We start from the raw sequence: 18,847 nt of genomic DNA on the forward strand, positions 1-18,847 counted from the left end.
ACAAGATTAAAACTAATCAAAAATTTATCCCTGTTTTGGCAGCTTTATGTCCTTATCTGTAAGGCCAAAGTAAAAATTACATTTGATAAATTTGTGATTGTGGTTTTAACTCATGTAAAAGCTATAGCTGTCAGGCACATGAATATACTGAAAGTTTATTGGTGTGTCCATTCCCTGGACACATGAAAACTGAGCAAATAAGTATGAAAAAAAAATTAGAATTTTAACAGAAAGTAGGAATGCTATAAGAAGTACCTAAAACAAAATAAATACTGCAATAAAAAGTACACAAACTGAGGTAAATTTTAAAATCTACAAAGTAGTATCACTTTTCTTGTTTGTGTACTTTTTATTGCAGTATTTATTTTGTTTTGGATATTTATAGCAATTCTATACATAACCAACCTTTTACTTTCTGATAAAATTTAATTTTTTTTCCCCTATTTATAGCATCAGATATAACAGTGTTGCCAGTAAGACTGGTGAATTTTGGTCCAAACTAATGAAAATAACCTAAACAAAAACTTAGTATAATTGTGAAATAACCCTCTGGTGATGTTGCCTGCAGTTGACATGTCATGATTTCTCAACATTGACAATCACAGTGAATGAAACTGTGTGGATATTTTTTAAACTTGTTAATGGTAAAATGTACAGTAGGATAAAAAGTGTTCATGATATTACAACTGCTAAAAAGTAATTTTGACCAACTCATGAGTAATTAAGAAAATAGTATGACTGTAGAGTATATTAATTATTTGACTGATAATTTTTTAGGTTTGACAGTTTTTACTATGACCAACCACTTTTATCTTGAAACAAAATGCACCATTTTGTGTCTTGCTACAGTGCTTTGGCAAAGTAAAATAAGCATTCCTGAAAACAAGAAGCAACTCATTACCTATACAACCTTGTATATAAAGAATATACATGAAGTCTGTGAATCATAGAAACATCACACTTGCAATATGAATATTGCATACAGTTGACATTTTCTACCAGAAGTCACGTAGTAGGTCACTTTGAAAGTCATTGCAAGAGCTCTTGTCCTGTTCAAATGGATGTGTACATAACAATATCTTAATAACAACAGAATTACACCAAGTAACAAAAGGACACTAATAAGGCAAGTTCAAAAATAACATTTACACAGCCTGACAGATATTGCAGAAACAGCAGTTAGGAGCTAAAATACAGTGTTGGATTCTACAAAAGTGGACTTCATAAGGTGTGTAGCTGAAAGAAAACATTATTTGACTACAGCATGTGTGACATGGTAACTTTCCTGTATTACTTAACATGGTGGCATTAGGTTACTTGTAAAATGTATTGAATGTAAGTCTAACATAAAGTTACTTTGAATAACACAAGTTTTTCACAGGTGCTTTATTTATTCTGCCAAGGCATTATATAACTGTAAGGTTAGCAGTCATTCAAAATTATCAAGAGTGTATATTGAGACATTGATTGAAAAGGAAGCCCACAATATATTTTTAACAATAATATAAATAAATAATTTGCAAGTATTCTTTCATATCAATGTGGATTGTTCTAATCTAGTTCAATCACCGTTACTTGTGTGTGCTATTTAATGTATCCAACAATGCAAGATACTGAAGATGTGGACAATTTTCAATGATTTTATCAATTTTGAAGAAAATAAATTTAAAATATATGAATTAATGAAGCTACAAAAAGATAATTATCTATTTAATTAATTTCTATTAGTATATGTTATAACTATATAGATTTATTTATACTAAACAAAAATGATGAAGAAAGCAAAATTAAATTCAATAAGTAATTCAGAGAATTTTATCATATTTCAATATTACACCCACTATAAATCTCCAAGCAGCACCTCTTTGTGCTTGTAATTCCTTTTGAATCTTGACATTTTAGAAAACTCTTCAACAGCAGGTGTCAAGATGTTCCATAGAATATTAAACATCAAATAAAATTCACACATGAATAGTTTAATGTTGAGATTTGTTTCTGCTGCAGGTTACACTAATATTTAGATAACAAAATTATGGATTTTAGAAAGTGAATATTAGCTTTAAGTGCAAGACATTATGGGTTTATTTGCTTTCAATTTTAATTCTACTTTCATTTTGGATGTAACACTTGAGAGTAAGGGATAAATTTAAAAACAACTTTAACCAGAGTAGGAAATTGCAATCATGTTATTCTACCTTTCCTTCAGATCTTAACATTGATAATATATCTTACAGTTTTCAAGCAACTGTAACACTATAAAGGCATTTCACAAAGCTCATGACCTGAATGTTACAAAGCATTTGTATACAAAGTATCATATTTTTAAATTAAGTTCTCACATTTTTTAATTAATTATTTACTGGTAATTTTTTTATTTTTGAACATACAAAGTAATTTTTATTTTGTGATTAAAAATACTTTTATGCATCAAAAAATTGTAAATTTCATACATATTTTGAAATAACAAAAAAATATCATAAATCACTATATATATATATATATAAATACCAGAGATTTCCACAGCAATTTATCAGGCTTAGTAGCTAAACTGCATTTGGACCTAAAACAATATTTCAAGCTCAATAATGTCTTTACCTTACCATTTGAAATCTGCCATGAAAAAAAATGGTTTCCAATGCAATTACTTTACAAAGGCTCAAAGAACTACATGGGAGACATTCTCAGCTTTCAATTAGTTATTCAAACATCATAGACAGAAGTGTACATATAAAAAGGTGGGAAGAGCTACTGTTTAATTTACTCAATCTATCAATAGCTCAACAAATAGAAAAGATAGAAGGTTATTATTTTATATTCTAGTTTGTCATTATTGGTAATTTGAATTTCCAATTTGTAAAAAAACTATGGATTTTTGTATTTGGACATCAAAAACATCTAATCTGAACTAAAACTGCATCCAACATAGTACTTAATACACAAAAATCAATATTCAAAATTTTCTCAATATTTACTTTTAAATTAAGAATAATAATAAATATATAAATAAATAAGTATAATAATAAAAGTTGAATTATAATCTACAGTGTGATACCAAACTTACTAACTACATTCATAAAATAATAATTAAGTAAAATTTTGAATGTATGCCTACAAGCATGATGACCCATCTAGATAAGGTTAAAATGAGACTTGTATTAAAGTTTATTTTCTGCATTACTCTGTCACATCAACCTGAGGTTCAGAAAATGATTTAATGTATTAGGTCATCCAGAAATAAATGTTTTTGAACTGCGAAATTTGGAAAAGTATAAATCAGTGTTGTAAAACATGCTTTAATCAAAGTAACCACCATTTTTGCTTCAACACACTTTTGCCAACATGTAATGATGCTGTTTATGCTCTTGCTGTAGCAATCAGTTTCTATGGTTAATGAGCTCTCAGAAAGCTTCTTCCTGCAGCTGCCTGGTTTAGAAAGCATTTATTGTTTAAATAGTTATCAAAGTGCTTGAAAAAAATGAAAATCTGTAGGGGAAAGATCTGGGGAATAAGGTGGATGAGGCAGAACCTTGATTCTCAATTTGTTCAATTTTTGGAGCATCATCCTTCATAGATCTCATGACGTTGATTTTGTAGATCTTCAGTCAGCTCATACGGAACCCACTTATCCAACGTTTTCGTTTTTACAATTGCACTCAGATGGTTGACAGTGTTTGATTTGCTGGCATCTTAGCTTCTCTGCAAGCTCCTGTACTGTTGTGCAAGGGTCTGTCTCAACAGCTTCCCTTAATGTGTTTCCATTTATGGATGGCTTCCTTCAACAACCTTAATAGTCTTCCAGACTTTCATCTCCATAGTGAAACCTTTGGAACCAATGCATAACAGTAAATTCAGTAACAGATCAATGGCTGAAAGTCTGGCCAATGTTCCATGCAGTTTCAGTAGCTTTTTGTCCAAGTTCAAAGTCGTAAAGGAAAATCAGATGAAAGTCCCTCTTGTCCATGCTACTTTGGGGGTTGCAAAACTTACTGAGTAGAGATGAAACAGCAGATAATTAAGACACCTTGTAAGTCACAAACTTTGGATTAAACCAACCAACCAACGATAAGTTAACGCAATATTCAACTTCTAAATGTTATCATGAGAATTCCAACATTTATTTATGGACAACCTAATAATAAGCAATTGCAAACTTTTGTGTTTTATATTTAGATAATGTACAAAATGTGATAAAACATTTCTACTTATTCAATGGAAAGTTTCTAAAAAATAAAAAAGCTTTTAACAAATTACTTTTCATATATTTATTCAATACAATTATCACTATTAAGGGATAAAGCTATACAGATAGGTCTCACAGGCAAGTACAAAACTGAATATTTTTACATATTAATACATCTAAATAGTTACCTCCTGAGATTCAAATTTGTGCAAGTATTTTTCCATATCAAGATCTTGTAGTAGATTAGCAAGGTCATCTACAATATGGAAATAATGCATGTTTCAAGGATATATCATTTCAAAAAAAAACAAACTCCCTTATACTCAAATCAAATAATTTAAAATTATACTTGATTTTTATTGATAATGTACATTTTATTGGTCAGACAAAATATTTATAGTGTGATGTTTAAATTGCATTAGAAACAATAAAATTTACACACAACTTTAAAAACCCTACAAAGGAATTTAGTCTTACTTAAAAAGTCTGTGACCCACTATCACCAAGAAGACAGTAGGGAACCTTATCCTACTATTTATATACATTTCTAATTTTTGAAGTGTTGCAAAAAATTATTTGGTCAATCAATTAGCATAAATGGTGCTGCCACCTATTCATCTGTCTTTTAGTATAAATTTTAAAATTAGATTTATGTCACCCATGGAATCAAATCTCTATTTAAAGTAAATTTCCTAAATACTTGTCTTATTAGGTTCAGTTTACATTTATCATTCACACATTTAATCACTTTGGCATTGATTCAGTTAACACTTAAAGAAATAACTGTTTGCCATGTGTTAATGACAATTAAATGTCCTTTTTTTTTTTTTTTTTTTTTTTATAAATGATTTATGTTCATTAAATCTGAATTTTAAACTTCTACATGTTTGATCAGCATACATTAATTAGATATTTTATAAATATTGCATTATTCTATCAATTCGATGTTACCTTTAATGGTTGCAATAAAATTACCAAGTTTCACTTATGATTGAACATTATACAACAATTAATATATTCTTAAAAACATTTCCTGTATATGGAGAAAAAAATGAGCACATACAAACAAATATTTTCTTACAATCATAATTACAATAAGAAATTTTTAATATTTTATACAAGTTCTATCAATGACATAATTAAATCTGCTAATGCCAATTTTCCAAGAAATTCAATTGATACAAACATTTCTTATAAAATCATTGTATTATTTTCAAAATGAGACCCAAACCTTTAGTACTTGAATAGTCAACTATTTGAAAGCACTCTAGTTTTGGGTCTCATTTTGAACATATTACATCTTCTGTAGGTGATCCTTTGTGCTAACTATTTAACCTAATCTTATACAAACAGTGTCACCCTTGTTTCAAAAATAAATGTTCTATAATGTTTTCATCACTGATTAAACTTAAACGGTTTACTGCTAGTTTTAAAGAAAAAAATCCCATTAATAGATAATGTGGTATTTATAAAACCTCATGGTTTAATGTATATTAGTCAAAAATTAAATTTAAAATTTAGATTTAATAATTATAAATCTTGTAGAGAAAAATGAAATTTAATGAATAGGCATTAAATAAACATACAGTAAATAATGCTCTTTCTGACAGTAAATAATGCTCTTTCTGACAGTAAAAACTGGAACTGTTTGAAATTGATTAACACTCCTACGAAAAGTGGGGCCCCAGAGCAACTTGAAAGGTTATTAATATTAGGTTAATAATTTTGTATTTAAATGAAATTGCCATTTAAATCCATTAATGAATGGATTAATGAGATTCCCACTGTCCCTATCTACTATCTAGCGAAACCACAGCCAGGGAAACGGGCTTGGAGAAATCAGGACTAGAAACGTCTTTTCCGTAGGAGTGTTAAATATACAAATAATAAATATCAAATAAATATAATAACTAGCAATAGTGAAGAAATTAAAGTCAACTGTAAATAGATTTGAGTCCATAAATTCCAGAAATTTACTTTTAGAAACCTACATTAAAAAAAAGCTAAATAGGTCATTGATTGGTTGGTGGTCTTTGTTTTTGTTTTTTTGCATTATGCAAAAAATTAGAAAGGTATGTAAACAGTGCAATACAGTTCTTCACTCCTCTCTCCTTCCTGACAATAGTGGATCAATGGCCCACCAAAACATGTAGATGTAGTTAGGTACGAATTGGTGCCTTTTATATCTCTTCAAAACTATTGTGTAAATTTTAACATTGTCTTACACAATTCTTAACAAGTACTTTACACAAGGCTGGCCAATTTGATTTTAATGTCATTATAAGTATTATAAGTTACATTCAGAATATATATGATCATACTTCATGTAAAGTGTCAAATGCACATTAAATAAAACAATTACTATGATTATCACATTTCCTAACAATTATTTTCTGTTTGTTAAAAAGTTAAATGAATGATACAATTAGCATGTCTTAGATTATCTTTGAAAGCAAAGAAAATAGTTATGTTAATTAACTTTTACAGTTTACAAATCAATTGTTAAGTGTTTTATAAGCATTTTGTTGACATGACAAGATGTGTACTAATTTATCCTAAACAAATATTTAATTTTCTGAGATTAATCAAACTGCACAAGATTGCAAAAAAGAAGTGTACAACCAAAAAGTGCTTACAGATGTTGGTTCTGAAATATAATTTCTACATGTGAATCCAACATTGTTCCTCTTTAAGACTTGCTCAATTTTACATTCTCTGTACTTTGTTATTAGTCAAATTTAATTCTCAAATTACATCTTGTTTGAGGAGTTCAATTTAACCTGTTTACCTAACTAAGAGAAATTATAAAATAAAGAATTATGAGAAAATCTGGCTTTGATATGAGCATTATTTTTCTACATTATTTATGTAAATTACAAGAACTTTAAAGCCTCACTTTTTTCAGCTTCTGTCATAGGTTTTTTCCCTTCTTCTCCAAGATGCTATATTAAAAAATAAGAATTGATCAATCTTCAAGAGAAAAACAACTCATATTTCAGCTTTATGCCTATCAGTGGACTGTTTACAATTATTTCTTTTTAATAAAAACTTTAGTAACAGTATGCACATACATCTTCACACAGTTAATGAAAGTAACCATTTTAATCATGTGTTTAAAAATATGACCTTTCTTTCTTCTTTACGCAAAGATTAATAAATATTAAAGAATCAATAAATTAAAAGTTATAATGAGATGTGAATAAAAAACACATAATGGATAGCTTTAACCTATTATTCTGAACTTTTAGAGTGTAATGGCCATGATACTAATACCATAGTATACTATAACAAAGGTAATTTAAAATAGCTAACATTCCATATTATTATAGGAAAAATGATATAATAAATAAATATAATAAAAAACTATAACCTAACAAAGATCTTTGAAATAACCAATACTAATTTACATGATGCATACACACAAAACAATTAACTAAAAATAACTGATAGAATATCTATCACACTGTAGTATATATAATTTCTAGAATTTATAACAAATTTGCCCATAGGACATTACAATCACAAAAACTAAAAAAAGCTTGGTTTAAGATATTCTTGTTGTTAAAACTATTGTAAAATATTCTTCAACATAAACAATAAAAAAGAAATGTATTTTGGACACAATTTATGGATTCTGAAACCTTAAAAGAAATTTATATGATAAAATTATTTATCTTAGTATTAGCAGAGTTAGTTACTAAGCCATTTTAATTCAGTTAAAAAAGCAGAAACAGATCAAGAGCAGTTATCCAACTGGAAAATAACTATACCAACTATTTTAATAGACTAATAATTTTAACATTTCATTGAGAACGAGTAATTATAGCTCAATCTTCACTTCTTATACCTGTATGTATTACAAAAACACTAAACATTTGATAATGTAATAGTACAAAAATTACTCTCAAACATTTGTCAACCAAAAAACTTTACAAATCCTTAAAACAACAGTATTATTTCACATATAACCAATTTATCAAAAATTACATTATATAAACAAAATACAGTTGACAACACTTGAAAACAAGTTATATTTGCCAGTAAAGAAAACTTGCTTAAAAGCAAATTTGCTTCTGTCCAGAGTGGGCCTTAAAATAAAACCAATCCCATCTACATGAGCACTGCTTTATACATTGTGATGGATATGTATCAAAAAGATTACCAATAAGTTTAGCATGTGTGATGTTTTCACATATTTTAAGAAGGTCTGGTGATGTGGGTATTGCTCCATCTTCTAAGTTGTGTAACTTACAAGCTTCATAGGTGGATACAGATCTGAATTAGCTGCAGAACAACCTGATGACAAAAACAACCTTTACACAAAAACTTTAATATATGTAGATCTTGCTCATGTTTCAAGTAAGTTGAACTAGAAACAAAAAAAAATAAATTGGCTGTTGGAGAAACTTTGCTTATAAGCAGGTTTTGTTCATATCCAACATACTTATAAGTTAGGTTATCTGTATAAACAAACCATAGTCTTATAAAAAGAAAAAAAGAAACTACCATGGATTGCACTAAAGTTTTACTTCCTTCTGTTGATTCTTCAAATAAATTTGAATTATCTTTAGCGGATGATGATCCATCTCTACCTGGATTATTCATGGTGATCTTACTTTCTCTAAAATAGTTAGGATAAGAATAAATTTTAAAATATTCTGCATAAAAGTGACAAGGATTTCACAAGTTTAAAATATACAAGTTTTTAAAAAGTATTTAAGATGCATTTTATGTGAGCTATCTTTTTGTATCAACATATATGCAAAAGAATTTGATTTATTAATATTATATGTTAAATTTTATAACCAAAGCATGAAATTTGAAACAGTCTATGTTGCTTAACATCACTTCAATAATAACGTTATTTAAAACTTTCATTTATTATTCTGTAAGCCTACCTTCTATATCTATATCATTATTAAATAACACCCATTTAAGTAATAAGGTTTCTTGATCAAGGAATGAGAATTTTTTTGTCAACTTTATTTCAGTCTTTCACTATGTAAGATTATATTTTGAAATAAGGTGGTTTTAGTAGGGAAAAAATAAATAAATAAAATCATTTATGTAACTCTATATTTGAAATAGTAATAATCTAACACTAACTACAATTATTTTAAACCAAACCCAAATTACACAACTGTTTTAAGCATCCCACCATCAGCTGTCAGGCCTGGCAAGGCCCAACAGTTAGGGTACTTATCTCACAATCTGAGTCATTAACTCAAATCCACAAGCACATGCCTTTCCTACATAGTTGCTTACTAGGCCAGCCACCCAGATGCAAAAATTCTTGGCTAACAATAAAACTGGCTGATGCCAAACTAGATGGATGATGGTATTTAAACAAAACAAACAGCAGTTGTATTACTCTTTTCCCCCCATACCTAGAATGTAGTAATTAGCACATCTAGACTGAAACAATGGTTTTAGACTAAAAACTAATAAAGGATATGCTATAGCTCTAGAAAGAATCAAAGTTTCAATCAAGTGGAATAAAAGCAAACATTTGGTGAAAATAAGCAGATTCTGTCAAGTTAAACTGATGTCTGAAAAATTTGTAGTATCAATATCAATCACTTCAAATCTTCATAAAAAAAGGTTTAAGTTACTGCAATAAAATAAAAAAAAACAATTAAACTTTGCTGTTTACCTTTTTCCATTCAGTTGGTTGACAATCTCATTACTTGAATACACAGCTGCAACCTGAGAGCTGTTGGAGGTTCCTATGTTTAAATGATGATTCAAATATGAAGGCAAATAAATTAAATTACAACTTAATATTCATTAATTATGTGAAATATTCCTTGCATACAATATATATTGGACCATTTATGAATGGTATTAATCTTTAAAATATAATGTAATTGATAATCTTTCAGGTTTTTATAGCTGAATTAGTCTGACACAAATGTTATACAACTTTTAGATATCTATAATAATCATTTAACAAGAGATTGTAATAGGCTCAACTGAAGAGGCATTCTGTTCTGTAAGTATAAAAAAAACATTTACATATGCTAACAACTGCATATAATTCTTTACAAAATCGTTCACAGTTATTAAAAATTTTATGAAAACCTTAATTCATAAACAAGAGTTCATTCCAAATACATCACTATAATTTCTTAAAATATTTGAAATACTGATTGATTTTGTCTGTGAACTCCAGAGACAAAACGTAAGTGTGATGATTAGTTAGAATGTTCGAATATTCAAATACCTGATGAAGATGAATCCATTGGACATAAATTTGAGCTTGATTTGTCACTAAAGGATGATTTGTAAGAATAGCAGCTGGCTGTTCTATTAGGCAAATGTTTAAGCAAATTCACTGGTGGAGGAAAAGGCTGCACAGAAAGAAATCTAAACTTGAACATTTATAATCAATATTAACAGAGAAAATTTTAAATTTTTCCTTAACAGTTCTTTGTCAAACATTATCATAGTAAAAAATCTTAGCTGACAAATTAAGGCAGTTTCAAATTAAAAGATCTAAATCCTCAAGTCTAGAATATTTGTCAACCAATTAGATACACAAACTAAAAATTCCTATTCTTATTAATATTACTATGTTTATATAATATTCTTCAACAATTTCAAAGCATGAAATTATCCAAAATATAAGTCAAGTTTTATCACAGAATAATGAAGTTTATAAATACATTATTCAAGGTCAGTACACTCTCTGGTAGACTAACCACTAAGCTGCAGAATACACCATATGGTGCAAATGCAAAATGGCAAGCAATTGCAGAAAACACTATCTGGTGCAATTGTAAACTAACAAGTAATTGTAATTTTGGTTTATTTTCAATTTCACACAAATCTACACGAGGGCTATCTGTGCTAGCTGTCCCTAATTTAGCAGTGTAAAACTAGAGAGAAAGAACTAGTCATTACCATCCACCTCCAACTCTTGGACTACTCTTTTACTAATGAATAGTGGGATTGACCAGCACATTATAATGTCCCCATAGCTAAAAAGGCAAGCATGTTTAGTGTGACAGAGATTTGAACCTGTGACCCTTGGATTACAAGTCGAGTGAGCAATTGCAGAACACACCATATGGTGCGCTTTAGTTTCTCTTGGGCAAAAGCTTGCAAAATGCACCCAACTGATTACTGCGCTGTTGTTTTCAACAAAAAAACTCTGCAGCTAAGGGGGTTAAGGTTTAGCCTACTTCCAACTCATTATTTCTTCCAAAGCTGATTCAAACTACATCTTGCTTTAATATGTCATTGCTGCAGTACACCACAGCTGAGCACAAGAGCAAGGAAAAAGTAGAACTATACAATTTAATAAGTTAGGCTTTTCAAAAAGGTTAAACCAAGTGCAATATTGACGGAAACAGAGGATGAAATTAACATGCTCTGGAGAACAAGGCTTTGGATGATCTTTCTTCTGTAATTACTGCCCCTGTGTTTGTGTAATACTGATACACTAACATATTAAACAATGTTTACATTCTTTATCTGTCATAGCAGTAGAGTAACTTATGATTTACATCCAAGATTTTCACATATTTATGAAAACAACTGATGCAGTAACATATCTAAGAAATAATGAAAAAAAAACAGATAAATACACAAAACTGTGTACAGCAATTTAAAATAAAGTTTAAATCCACACTGATGGAACAGTACTAAATTTAAATGGAAGTTGCTTTTGAGATTTCACATGTCCTCTTCAGTCTAACATTTGTCTGTGGGAGAAACATATACAATGCTTATAATATAACAGAAGTTCCAAATCCTTGAATGGCGTATGATGTCAGAATAGAGTTCAACTTTAAGCAACCTTCAGATCTGTTAACGTCTCACAACCTTTGAATTAACAAACTTTCCAGAACCTTTCCTCTTTTCACACAAGTTATAGTTCTATGTACTAGTTTAGCTGTTTCCCAGCTTATTTTATGATCAAATTCTCATGTGTAGAAAAACAGCATTATTTGTTTGACTAATTTCAACATCTTTTCTGTTCCACAAGTCTAGTATCTAAATTTCTACCCATTTCACCAACACAAACGTTTCAAAAAACTTGGAAGGACTATATAGATAGCCCATTCTTTATCTTGAGTTGCAGACATTCTTAATGGTGTTGGGATATTTATAACGAACTTTTAAATTGTTATTTTTCAAGTATTTCTCTAAAACCACATTATTAGAATTGTACTTGACACTAAACACTTTTTTTCATTTCTGCATAGAGATGATGCTGTTTCCTGATCACTTACCCTAAAAAACGTCTTCGTTGCCTTTTCATGGGTATATCTTATAAGGCCTATAGAGTACCACAGTCATTCATGTGATGACCAATTCTATAAGCTCTTCAAAACACTGAGGTTATAAATAATGTTTTAACTATTTTATGATGGCATGAGAAAAAATAAACATAGCTTAAAGGGCTTGTCAATTTTATATAGATAGAAATAACAGGTCCTATTTTCTGTTCCCATTATAAAAATGTCTAAAAAAGAATGGAATTATTTGTTTCTGATTCAACTTTAAACTTAATGGTACTTTGAGGTTCATTTATCTTCTGGTGAAAAACTTGAAAATCATTCCCTGGCCAAATAGAAAATGTCATCAACATAAAAGAACTAAGGGATTTCCTTTATATTCTGATCAACTACAGGAAGTAATTTGCTTTCAAAATGCTTCTTGAAGATATTAATTAGAACTGGGAATAAAGAGATGTCCATAGCTGTTCCATTTTTGTCTGTAATACTGTCCCATTTCTAAGAATGCATTATCTTTATCACACACTTCCAACAAGGAGATAAAAGTGTGAATTAGCATTAAAAGCAAATTTTTTTTTTTTTACATTTACGACTTGGGTTTTAAATTCAGTACAGGAGCAGTAACATATCTAAATGATCTGTTAACATTCATGATTCTTCATTTCACATGAATTTATTTTCATGTATAGTAAGAACTGAGAAGCAGAATAATTACATTATCACTGACAACAATTATACAATTACTTACCTTCACTGTAACATAAGACGTAAACAAAAATGTCAATTTAATGACTACTGTAAGTCACACAGAAACACTAGTGACAGTTTTTTTCGTGACTACAAAATTGGTCTACGAATAAAGTAATTTCCCAAGAAATATATAGAATTATTTAATGAAATTAAAATTACACACCATATATACCACAAGTATTTCAAAGAAATAATACCCAATATTTTTTCGTTTTACTGTTAAGCATATGGATGCACAATAGGTTATCTGTGTGCTGTGCACACCACAGATACCAAAATCCAATATTTAACATTACAATCCCTCACACTTATTGCTGACCTGCTAAGGAAATAACTGCCTTATGAGCATGGTGGTTTTATTACTGTATACTCTGTTAATTATTTTCCAACCAGTTGACAATATGTCACCATTTCTGCAAACTATTTATTCATATATATCACAATTGAAACTTGCACACTTCACACATACAGAATATTGAATATTTTTAGATCATATTTTTTGGATAAATTACCTAATTATAATGAAATAAAATTCATTATCTAATGTAGCAAAATTAGTTTAATACTATGTCATTATGAAACAAGCCCATAAACATTCATCTAATCAGAACATTCTACAAACTGTGAAGACCCTGTAATTCACAATTTAACAATATTTCTATTTTGTTCAAATATAACATTATTCATTTTCACAAAATAGTTGTCACATAGAGGGAAATTTATATCAAATAATTAGAACACTTTGATGAAAGGCTTTATAAGCAGTATAATATGTACCATGAGAAAATTATTAATACAGAACTTACCTTAGGCCGTTTTCCTGAAGTTATTTTGATGCCAGGCATGATGCAGGCTTCACTGTCTGACAGTGGACTAGGAAGAAGTGGTGGAATCACAGGGTCAATTGTATCAGGTCCAGCTAATGCTTGAGCCTAAATATACACATTTATTAAATTATATTTCCCATTCATGCATCTTAATTTTATCACATCTATTCACTGCATGAGTATGCAGAAGGAACCTTTTACATCATCCCTCCCATTTCTCAGAATTAATCATCATGTCCAGTAATAAGCTTAACCAATTTCTTTAAATTCAAAAATAAGTCACATCAATAAAAACCACTTATGACATCATATCTTAGCATACAATGAACTAAGTCTGATTTTAAGACAAACTGGAGTTAGCCTGAATGTGTAATGGAAAAATATTATAAACAAATATATTGTGAAACATTCTTCAACCTCAAATCAAAAACAAGTCTGATCAAGTTACCTTGCTTGACTGACTATAGTTACACCATTTTATTCTATGCCTATATGAGTTTATGAGATTACAGCATTGTCAATTAAGAGACAAAAAACACTTAAAAATATCTCAAGACTGTAAGTCTTTCAAATATGGTTAGTGAAGGAAAGAAAGTTGTTTCAGCTTTTGTAAAACTTGCCTGTATAAACAGAATTATTTTAAAATTATTAGTAAAGATTTGTCTAGTAATAGCTGAAACTGTTCAAAGTACACTTTGATTACACATATCTTTCAGTAGCAACCTGTTAAGTTTTAAAAAACACAAAAAAAGATGGCTCTTTCAAAAACTTTCATTTATTTTAATTGCATAGAAAATTCTTATTGGTTAAATATTTTAATACCATCACATGCTGTTACCAGTGGTATTTTTTACCATGTTGTTTATGCCTCTCTCTCTTATATACAGCATTGTTTCATAGTTATCATTTGATAACAAGTTGTTCCTTTACACACTTCATAACAAATCAGCAAGTTTCTACAAATATGAAATGGAAACTATCTCAGTTCTTGTCCAGCATACCTACTTATCACTTATAACCCATAAGCTATCCTGTCTATCTACCTTATACAATAGCAAAGTCCAGGTGATATGCAAATTATAAAGTTCAGTAAAAATGATATGTTTATCCAATTCTTTAGCATTTCTTGAAACTTTTGTCAGTAATCAACATTACAGTGACTTACATTTCTCTACTTTTATACCACCAGAATACGGGTGAAACTCTAAAATTTCAATAATGTAACAACATACACTCAGAACTACCTGCAGAAAGGACAATAGAAACAACATTCATATGTTGTGAAATTACATACTATCACTAGGCAATCCAGCTGTAGTGCAACAGGAGAAATGTTTATCTAGTATTAAAACAATTACACAGTAAATCACTAAAAATAAAAACTAACCCTACGAGGAGAAACAAATGATGATAAACTAATTTTTTTCACACCAGGTGACTTCAGGTCTATCTTTTCCATGTCTTCTAAAGGAAAGAACACAGTTGGGGACAATGCAGGATCTGTGGTTCGAACATCAAGAGAATTAGGTTCTGCTGAAGTATTCCAGTTGCGATTTAGTCGTAGAATTGGCAGTCGGTGTGTCATCTGAAGAATCCATGACTTTGTAATTACAGAAAAATAAAAACATTAATTACAACAGCAAACAGTGCCAGAGAAACACAATTCAAAAAGTAGTAGTGATTAAAACATATATATCAAAATATTACTTCAATAAACATGGGTGTTTTTGGATATTCATGTAAAGCTGCTACCTACCTCTAATTTTTGAACAGACTAATCAGAGGGAATACAATTACTCAACAGTACTTATCACCAACTTTTCAATACTGTAATTTGATGATCACTTTCAAAAAAATATCTTGGATCAGAGTGCAGAGATTAATTTTGTTGGAACAAGGCACAAGTTCCACACTCTAAGGTTTACAGTCCAATACAATAACATATGAAATACAGGTGCTGTAATATTTTTTTTATATAAGACAGTCCACAGAATCTTGAATAATATGGTTTATTTTCAATTATTTATAGCCATGCTCTTTTGAAATTCACATTTTTTGAAAAAGTATGTAGTTATTTAACTGTATGATTTTGAGATAAAATACTTTAAACTAAAGAATGAAGAGCCCTAGAATTAAAGACTACAAGTTGTTTCATTTGACAAATAAATAAAAATGACTAAGAATATTAAAAACATAAAAAACATTAGTGGAAAAAATGTCATTAAAATTCCATAATGTAGATACCAAATGTTCAGCATCACTCTCAGTATTTTACAATGATTGACTGAATCAACAAACACATTTATACTTAGCAACATTTTTATGCTAATACTTCAAACTTACAAAATACAATGATTGTGGTTTTTCTTTAACCTTTTAACATCTGATTAGATCTATCAAAGGATTTTTCTCATCCCATAAGAACTTCATAGAAAAGAAGGCATTACTACTCAATAAAACCTTGCAACTATCTTTAAAAGTGTAGTTTTGGTTCAATTCGGTATCCTCAAAGCCATAATGAATTGAAAAATGTCAAATGTATAGCTACATTCATTACCTTTGATGAGTTTTTATTATTGACAAGTCTTCTAAGTGCTAAAGGTTTATTTGTCATCTTGTTCCTCACTTCTTGATCTGATAGTCCTGAGGAGAAAAAAAGGTTTAAGTATCACTAATCATGCATATCATTTATTACAAAATAAATAAATAAAGAAACTTTACAAGAAACTCTCTTTATTCATGTAAAAATAAAAAGTCTCTGTACCTGTAAAACTGTTGGAAAAAGTATTTAATCAAGTAGTTTTCTGAAATGAAACTTGATCATATTTACAGAATTTTTAAAGTAAAATAACCTTTTACACTAAACGTCTCCTTATCATGAGCAGTATTAAAGAGAAGCAACACTGTACCTGAATATGTACACAAATAAGAAAACACCGAAAAGCCTTTTTAATAAGTATTTATCATATTTAGCAATACTTCTCATGGGAATGTGGGTGAAGAATGGAGCATGGTTGTTAACCCGATTAATCAATATAATAAATTACCTATGAGCATCTATTACATTGATTAGTGTATCTCAGAATGTTTTGACCTTCCTAGGTCATCTTGTTGTTCTCTGCTTTGTTACTAAAAGTGCTAATACCCATACCAGTCATTCTGAGATGCATATTTATTTCAACTAGGTTTCTCGTCATCAAGAATTACATTAATTAGTATCACATAAAATAATCAATTTATTAAATTTATGGTTAAATCAATTAATGTCAAATATAAATCAACTTATCAGAATTAGTGCTTCAAGTAATCAAAATGTTTCTATTATTATAGTATATTATTATTATTATTACTTTTGATTAATTAAGATCATTCAGCTTAATTAATTAGGATACAGTTCACTAAAACACACAGCTAATCCAAATTAGTATTATTTATACTTGCCATAAGACATTATTATTAAGACTATTATATTTTAACCCCATGTTTGTTGTGTCCCAACTGTTTAATGATCTTTACAATGAGCAAAAACTATTGTCAGCAATAGATATGGTGAATATAATGTGGTTGGAATACTATTATCATAATTTCTGGATTTTTTTAGAAATTCCTAAAATATTAAATAAAAAAATATAATATTAAAATATATATTAGGCATAATATTGTCTCATAAAAAGTATAATTAATTACAGTCATGAATTGTTAGTTTGGAAAAGATGTCCATATCATAGCAGTTGTAGTTAATTGAAATGAATGTTTTCAATTATCACTGTTTTTGACTATTCTAACTGTCCAAGTCTCAGAAGAATGATCAGTTAGTTGAATGTACTTGATAAATTAATCTGCTGATTAATCAACTGTAAAATTTAATTAATAAATCAGCTCTATTGAAGAGCTCATCCATTTCAACTTCTTATCCTACTGACTGCTGATCTGCCTCCAGGAGTTGAATGCAAGCATGCCATGTACAGTGCACTGATTACAAAAACTTCATACACATTTACAGCAGCCTCAGTCAATAGGTTAAACCAGAGTGGATGCTAACAGCATTTGCCCAAAATTACCAATTTAATCACTAGATGATAACAGCATCAGATAACAATTGTGTCTCTTTGGCTGAAAACTAATGCAAACTATGTTATCATCCAAAAAAATTACTCATTATTTTGACAGAAATTTATTATAGCTTATAGTCAAAAGCTCTATTACAAAGTATGCTGAATATATGTTTATGCCCATCCAGTCTTAGAGTTCAATGTGACTAAGATTCCAGTTGATAACTGTAGTAAGCAAACCCAAACCAACCATTTACACATTGTTAGGTAAATTTAAGTTATAAATGGAAGTTTTTGGATTGACCCCTTATATATAAAATACATTCATTTCTTTACAAATAAGGATATTTTTTAAAATAGATAGTTAATAACATGACTTCTAATTAATAAAAATGGTTTTCTACATGCTACCAAATCATAAAATACATATTTCTTCAGTTTTAAATTTACCCACTACAAAAACATCGTATCTCACTTGCACTTGGTACACTTTAGTATGTTGGTGAAGTATTCCAAAAAACTCTAATATGCAACATCACAATGTTGCAGATATTTTCAACACATCTTTCTCAGTCAGTTACATTGTTCAAATCAGAAGCAAAAGTACAATGGATTTAATAGATACATTTAACATTTTCAATAACATATGATGTTTTATCATAAAGCTACAGAACAGACTCTCTGCAGTATATCCACTACAGATAACTATCTCACTGAAATACATAGGAAGAAACTGATTTTGTACATTACTTTCAGGTCACTTAGGCCTACAGAAACAAAATATTGATGTTTTAC

At 29.1% G+C, this 18,847-nt stretch overlaps 1 protein-coding gene across 7 annotated transcripts in view; it reads right to left on the reverse strand.

Moving 5' to 3' along the window:
• The window catches only part of LOC143249358 (uncharacterized), a 47,974-nt gene that overhangs the window by 3,679 nt on the left and 25,448 nt on the right, over positions 1-18,847 (reverse strand). For 6 of the 7 annotated variants that reach the window (XM_076499105.1, XM_076499094.1, XM_076499121.1 and 3 more), the window contains 8 exons: positions 16,558-16,643; positions 15,388-15,600; positions 13,980-14,105; positions 10,404-10,530; positions 9,834-9,906; positions 8,687-8,801; positions 7,077-7,122; positions 4,369-4,436 (listed from right to left, as the gene is read on the reverse strand). In XM_076499105.1, coding sequence (XP_076355220.1) covers positions 4,369-4,436; positions 7,077-7,122; positions 8,687-8,801; positions 9,834-9,906; positions 10,404-10,530; positions 13,980-14,105; positions 15,388-15,600; positions 16,558-16,643 — 854 coding nt within the window. The remainder of the gene's footprint in view (positions 1-4,368; positions 4,437-7,076; positions 7,123-8,686; positions 8,802-9,833; positions 9,907-10,403; positions 10,531-13,979; positions 14,106-15,387; positions 15,601-16,557; positions 16,644-18,847) is intronic. The other variant, XM_076499112.1, reaches the window with a different exon arrangement.

Source organism: Tachypleus tridentatus, chromosome 1 (assembly GCF_004210375.1).
Source record: "Tachypleus tridentatus isolate NWPU-2018 chromosome 1, ASM421037v1, whole genome shotgun sequence".
Lineage (NCBI taxonomy): Eukaryota > Metazoa > Arthropoda > Merostomata > Xiphosura > Limulidae > Tachypleus > Tachypleus tridentatus.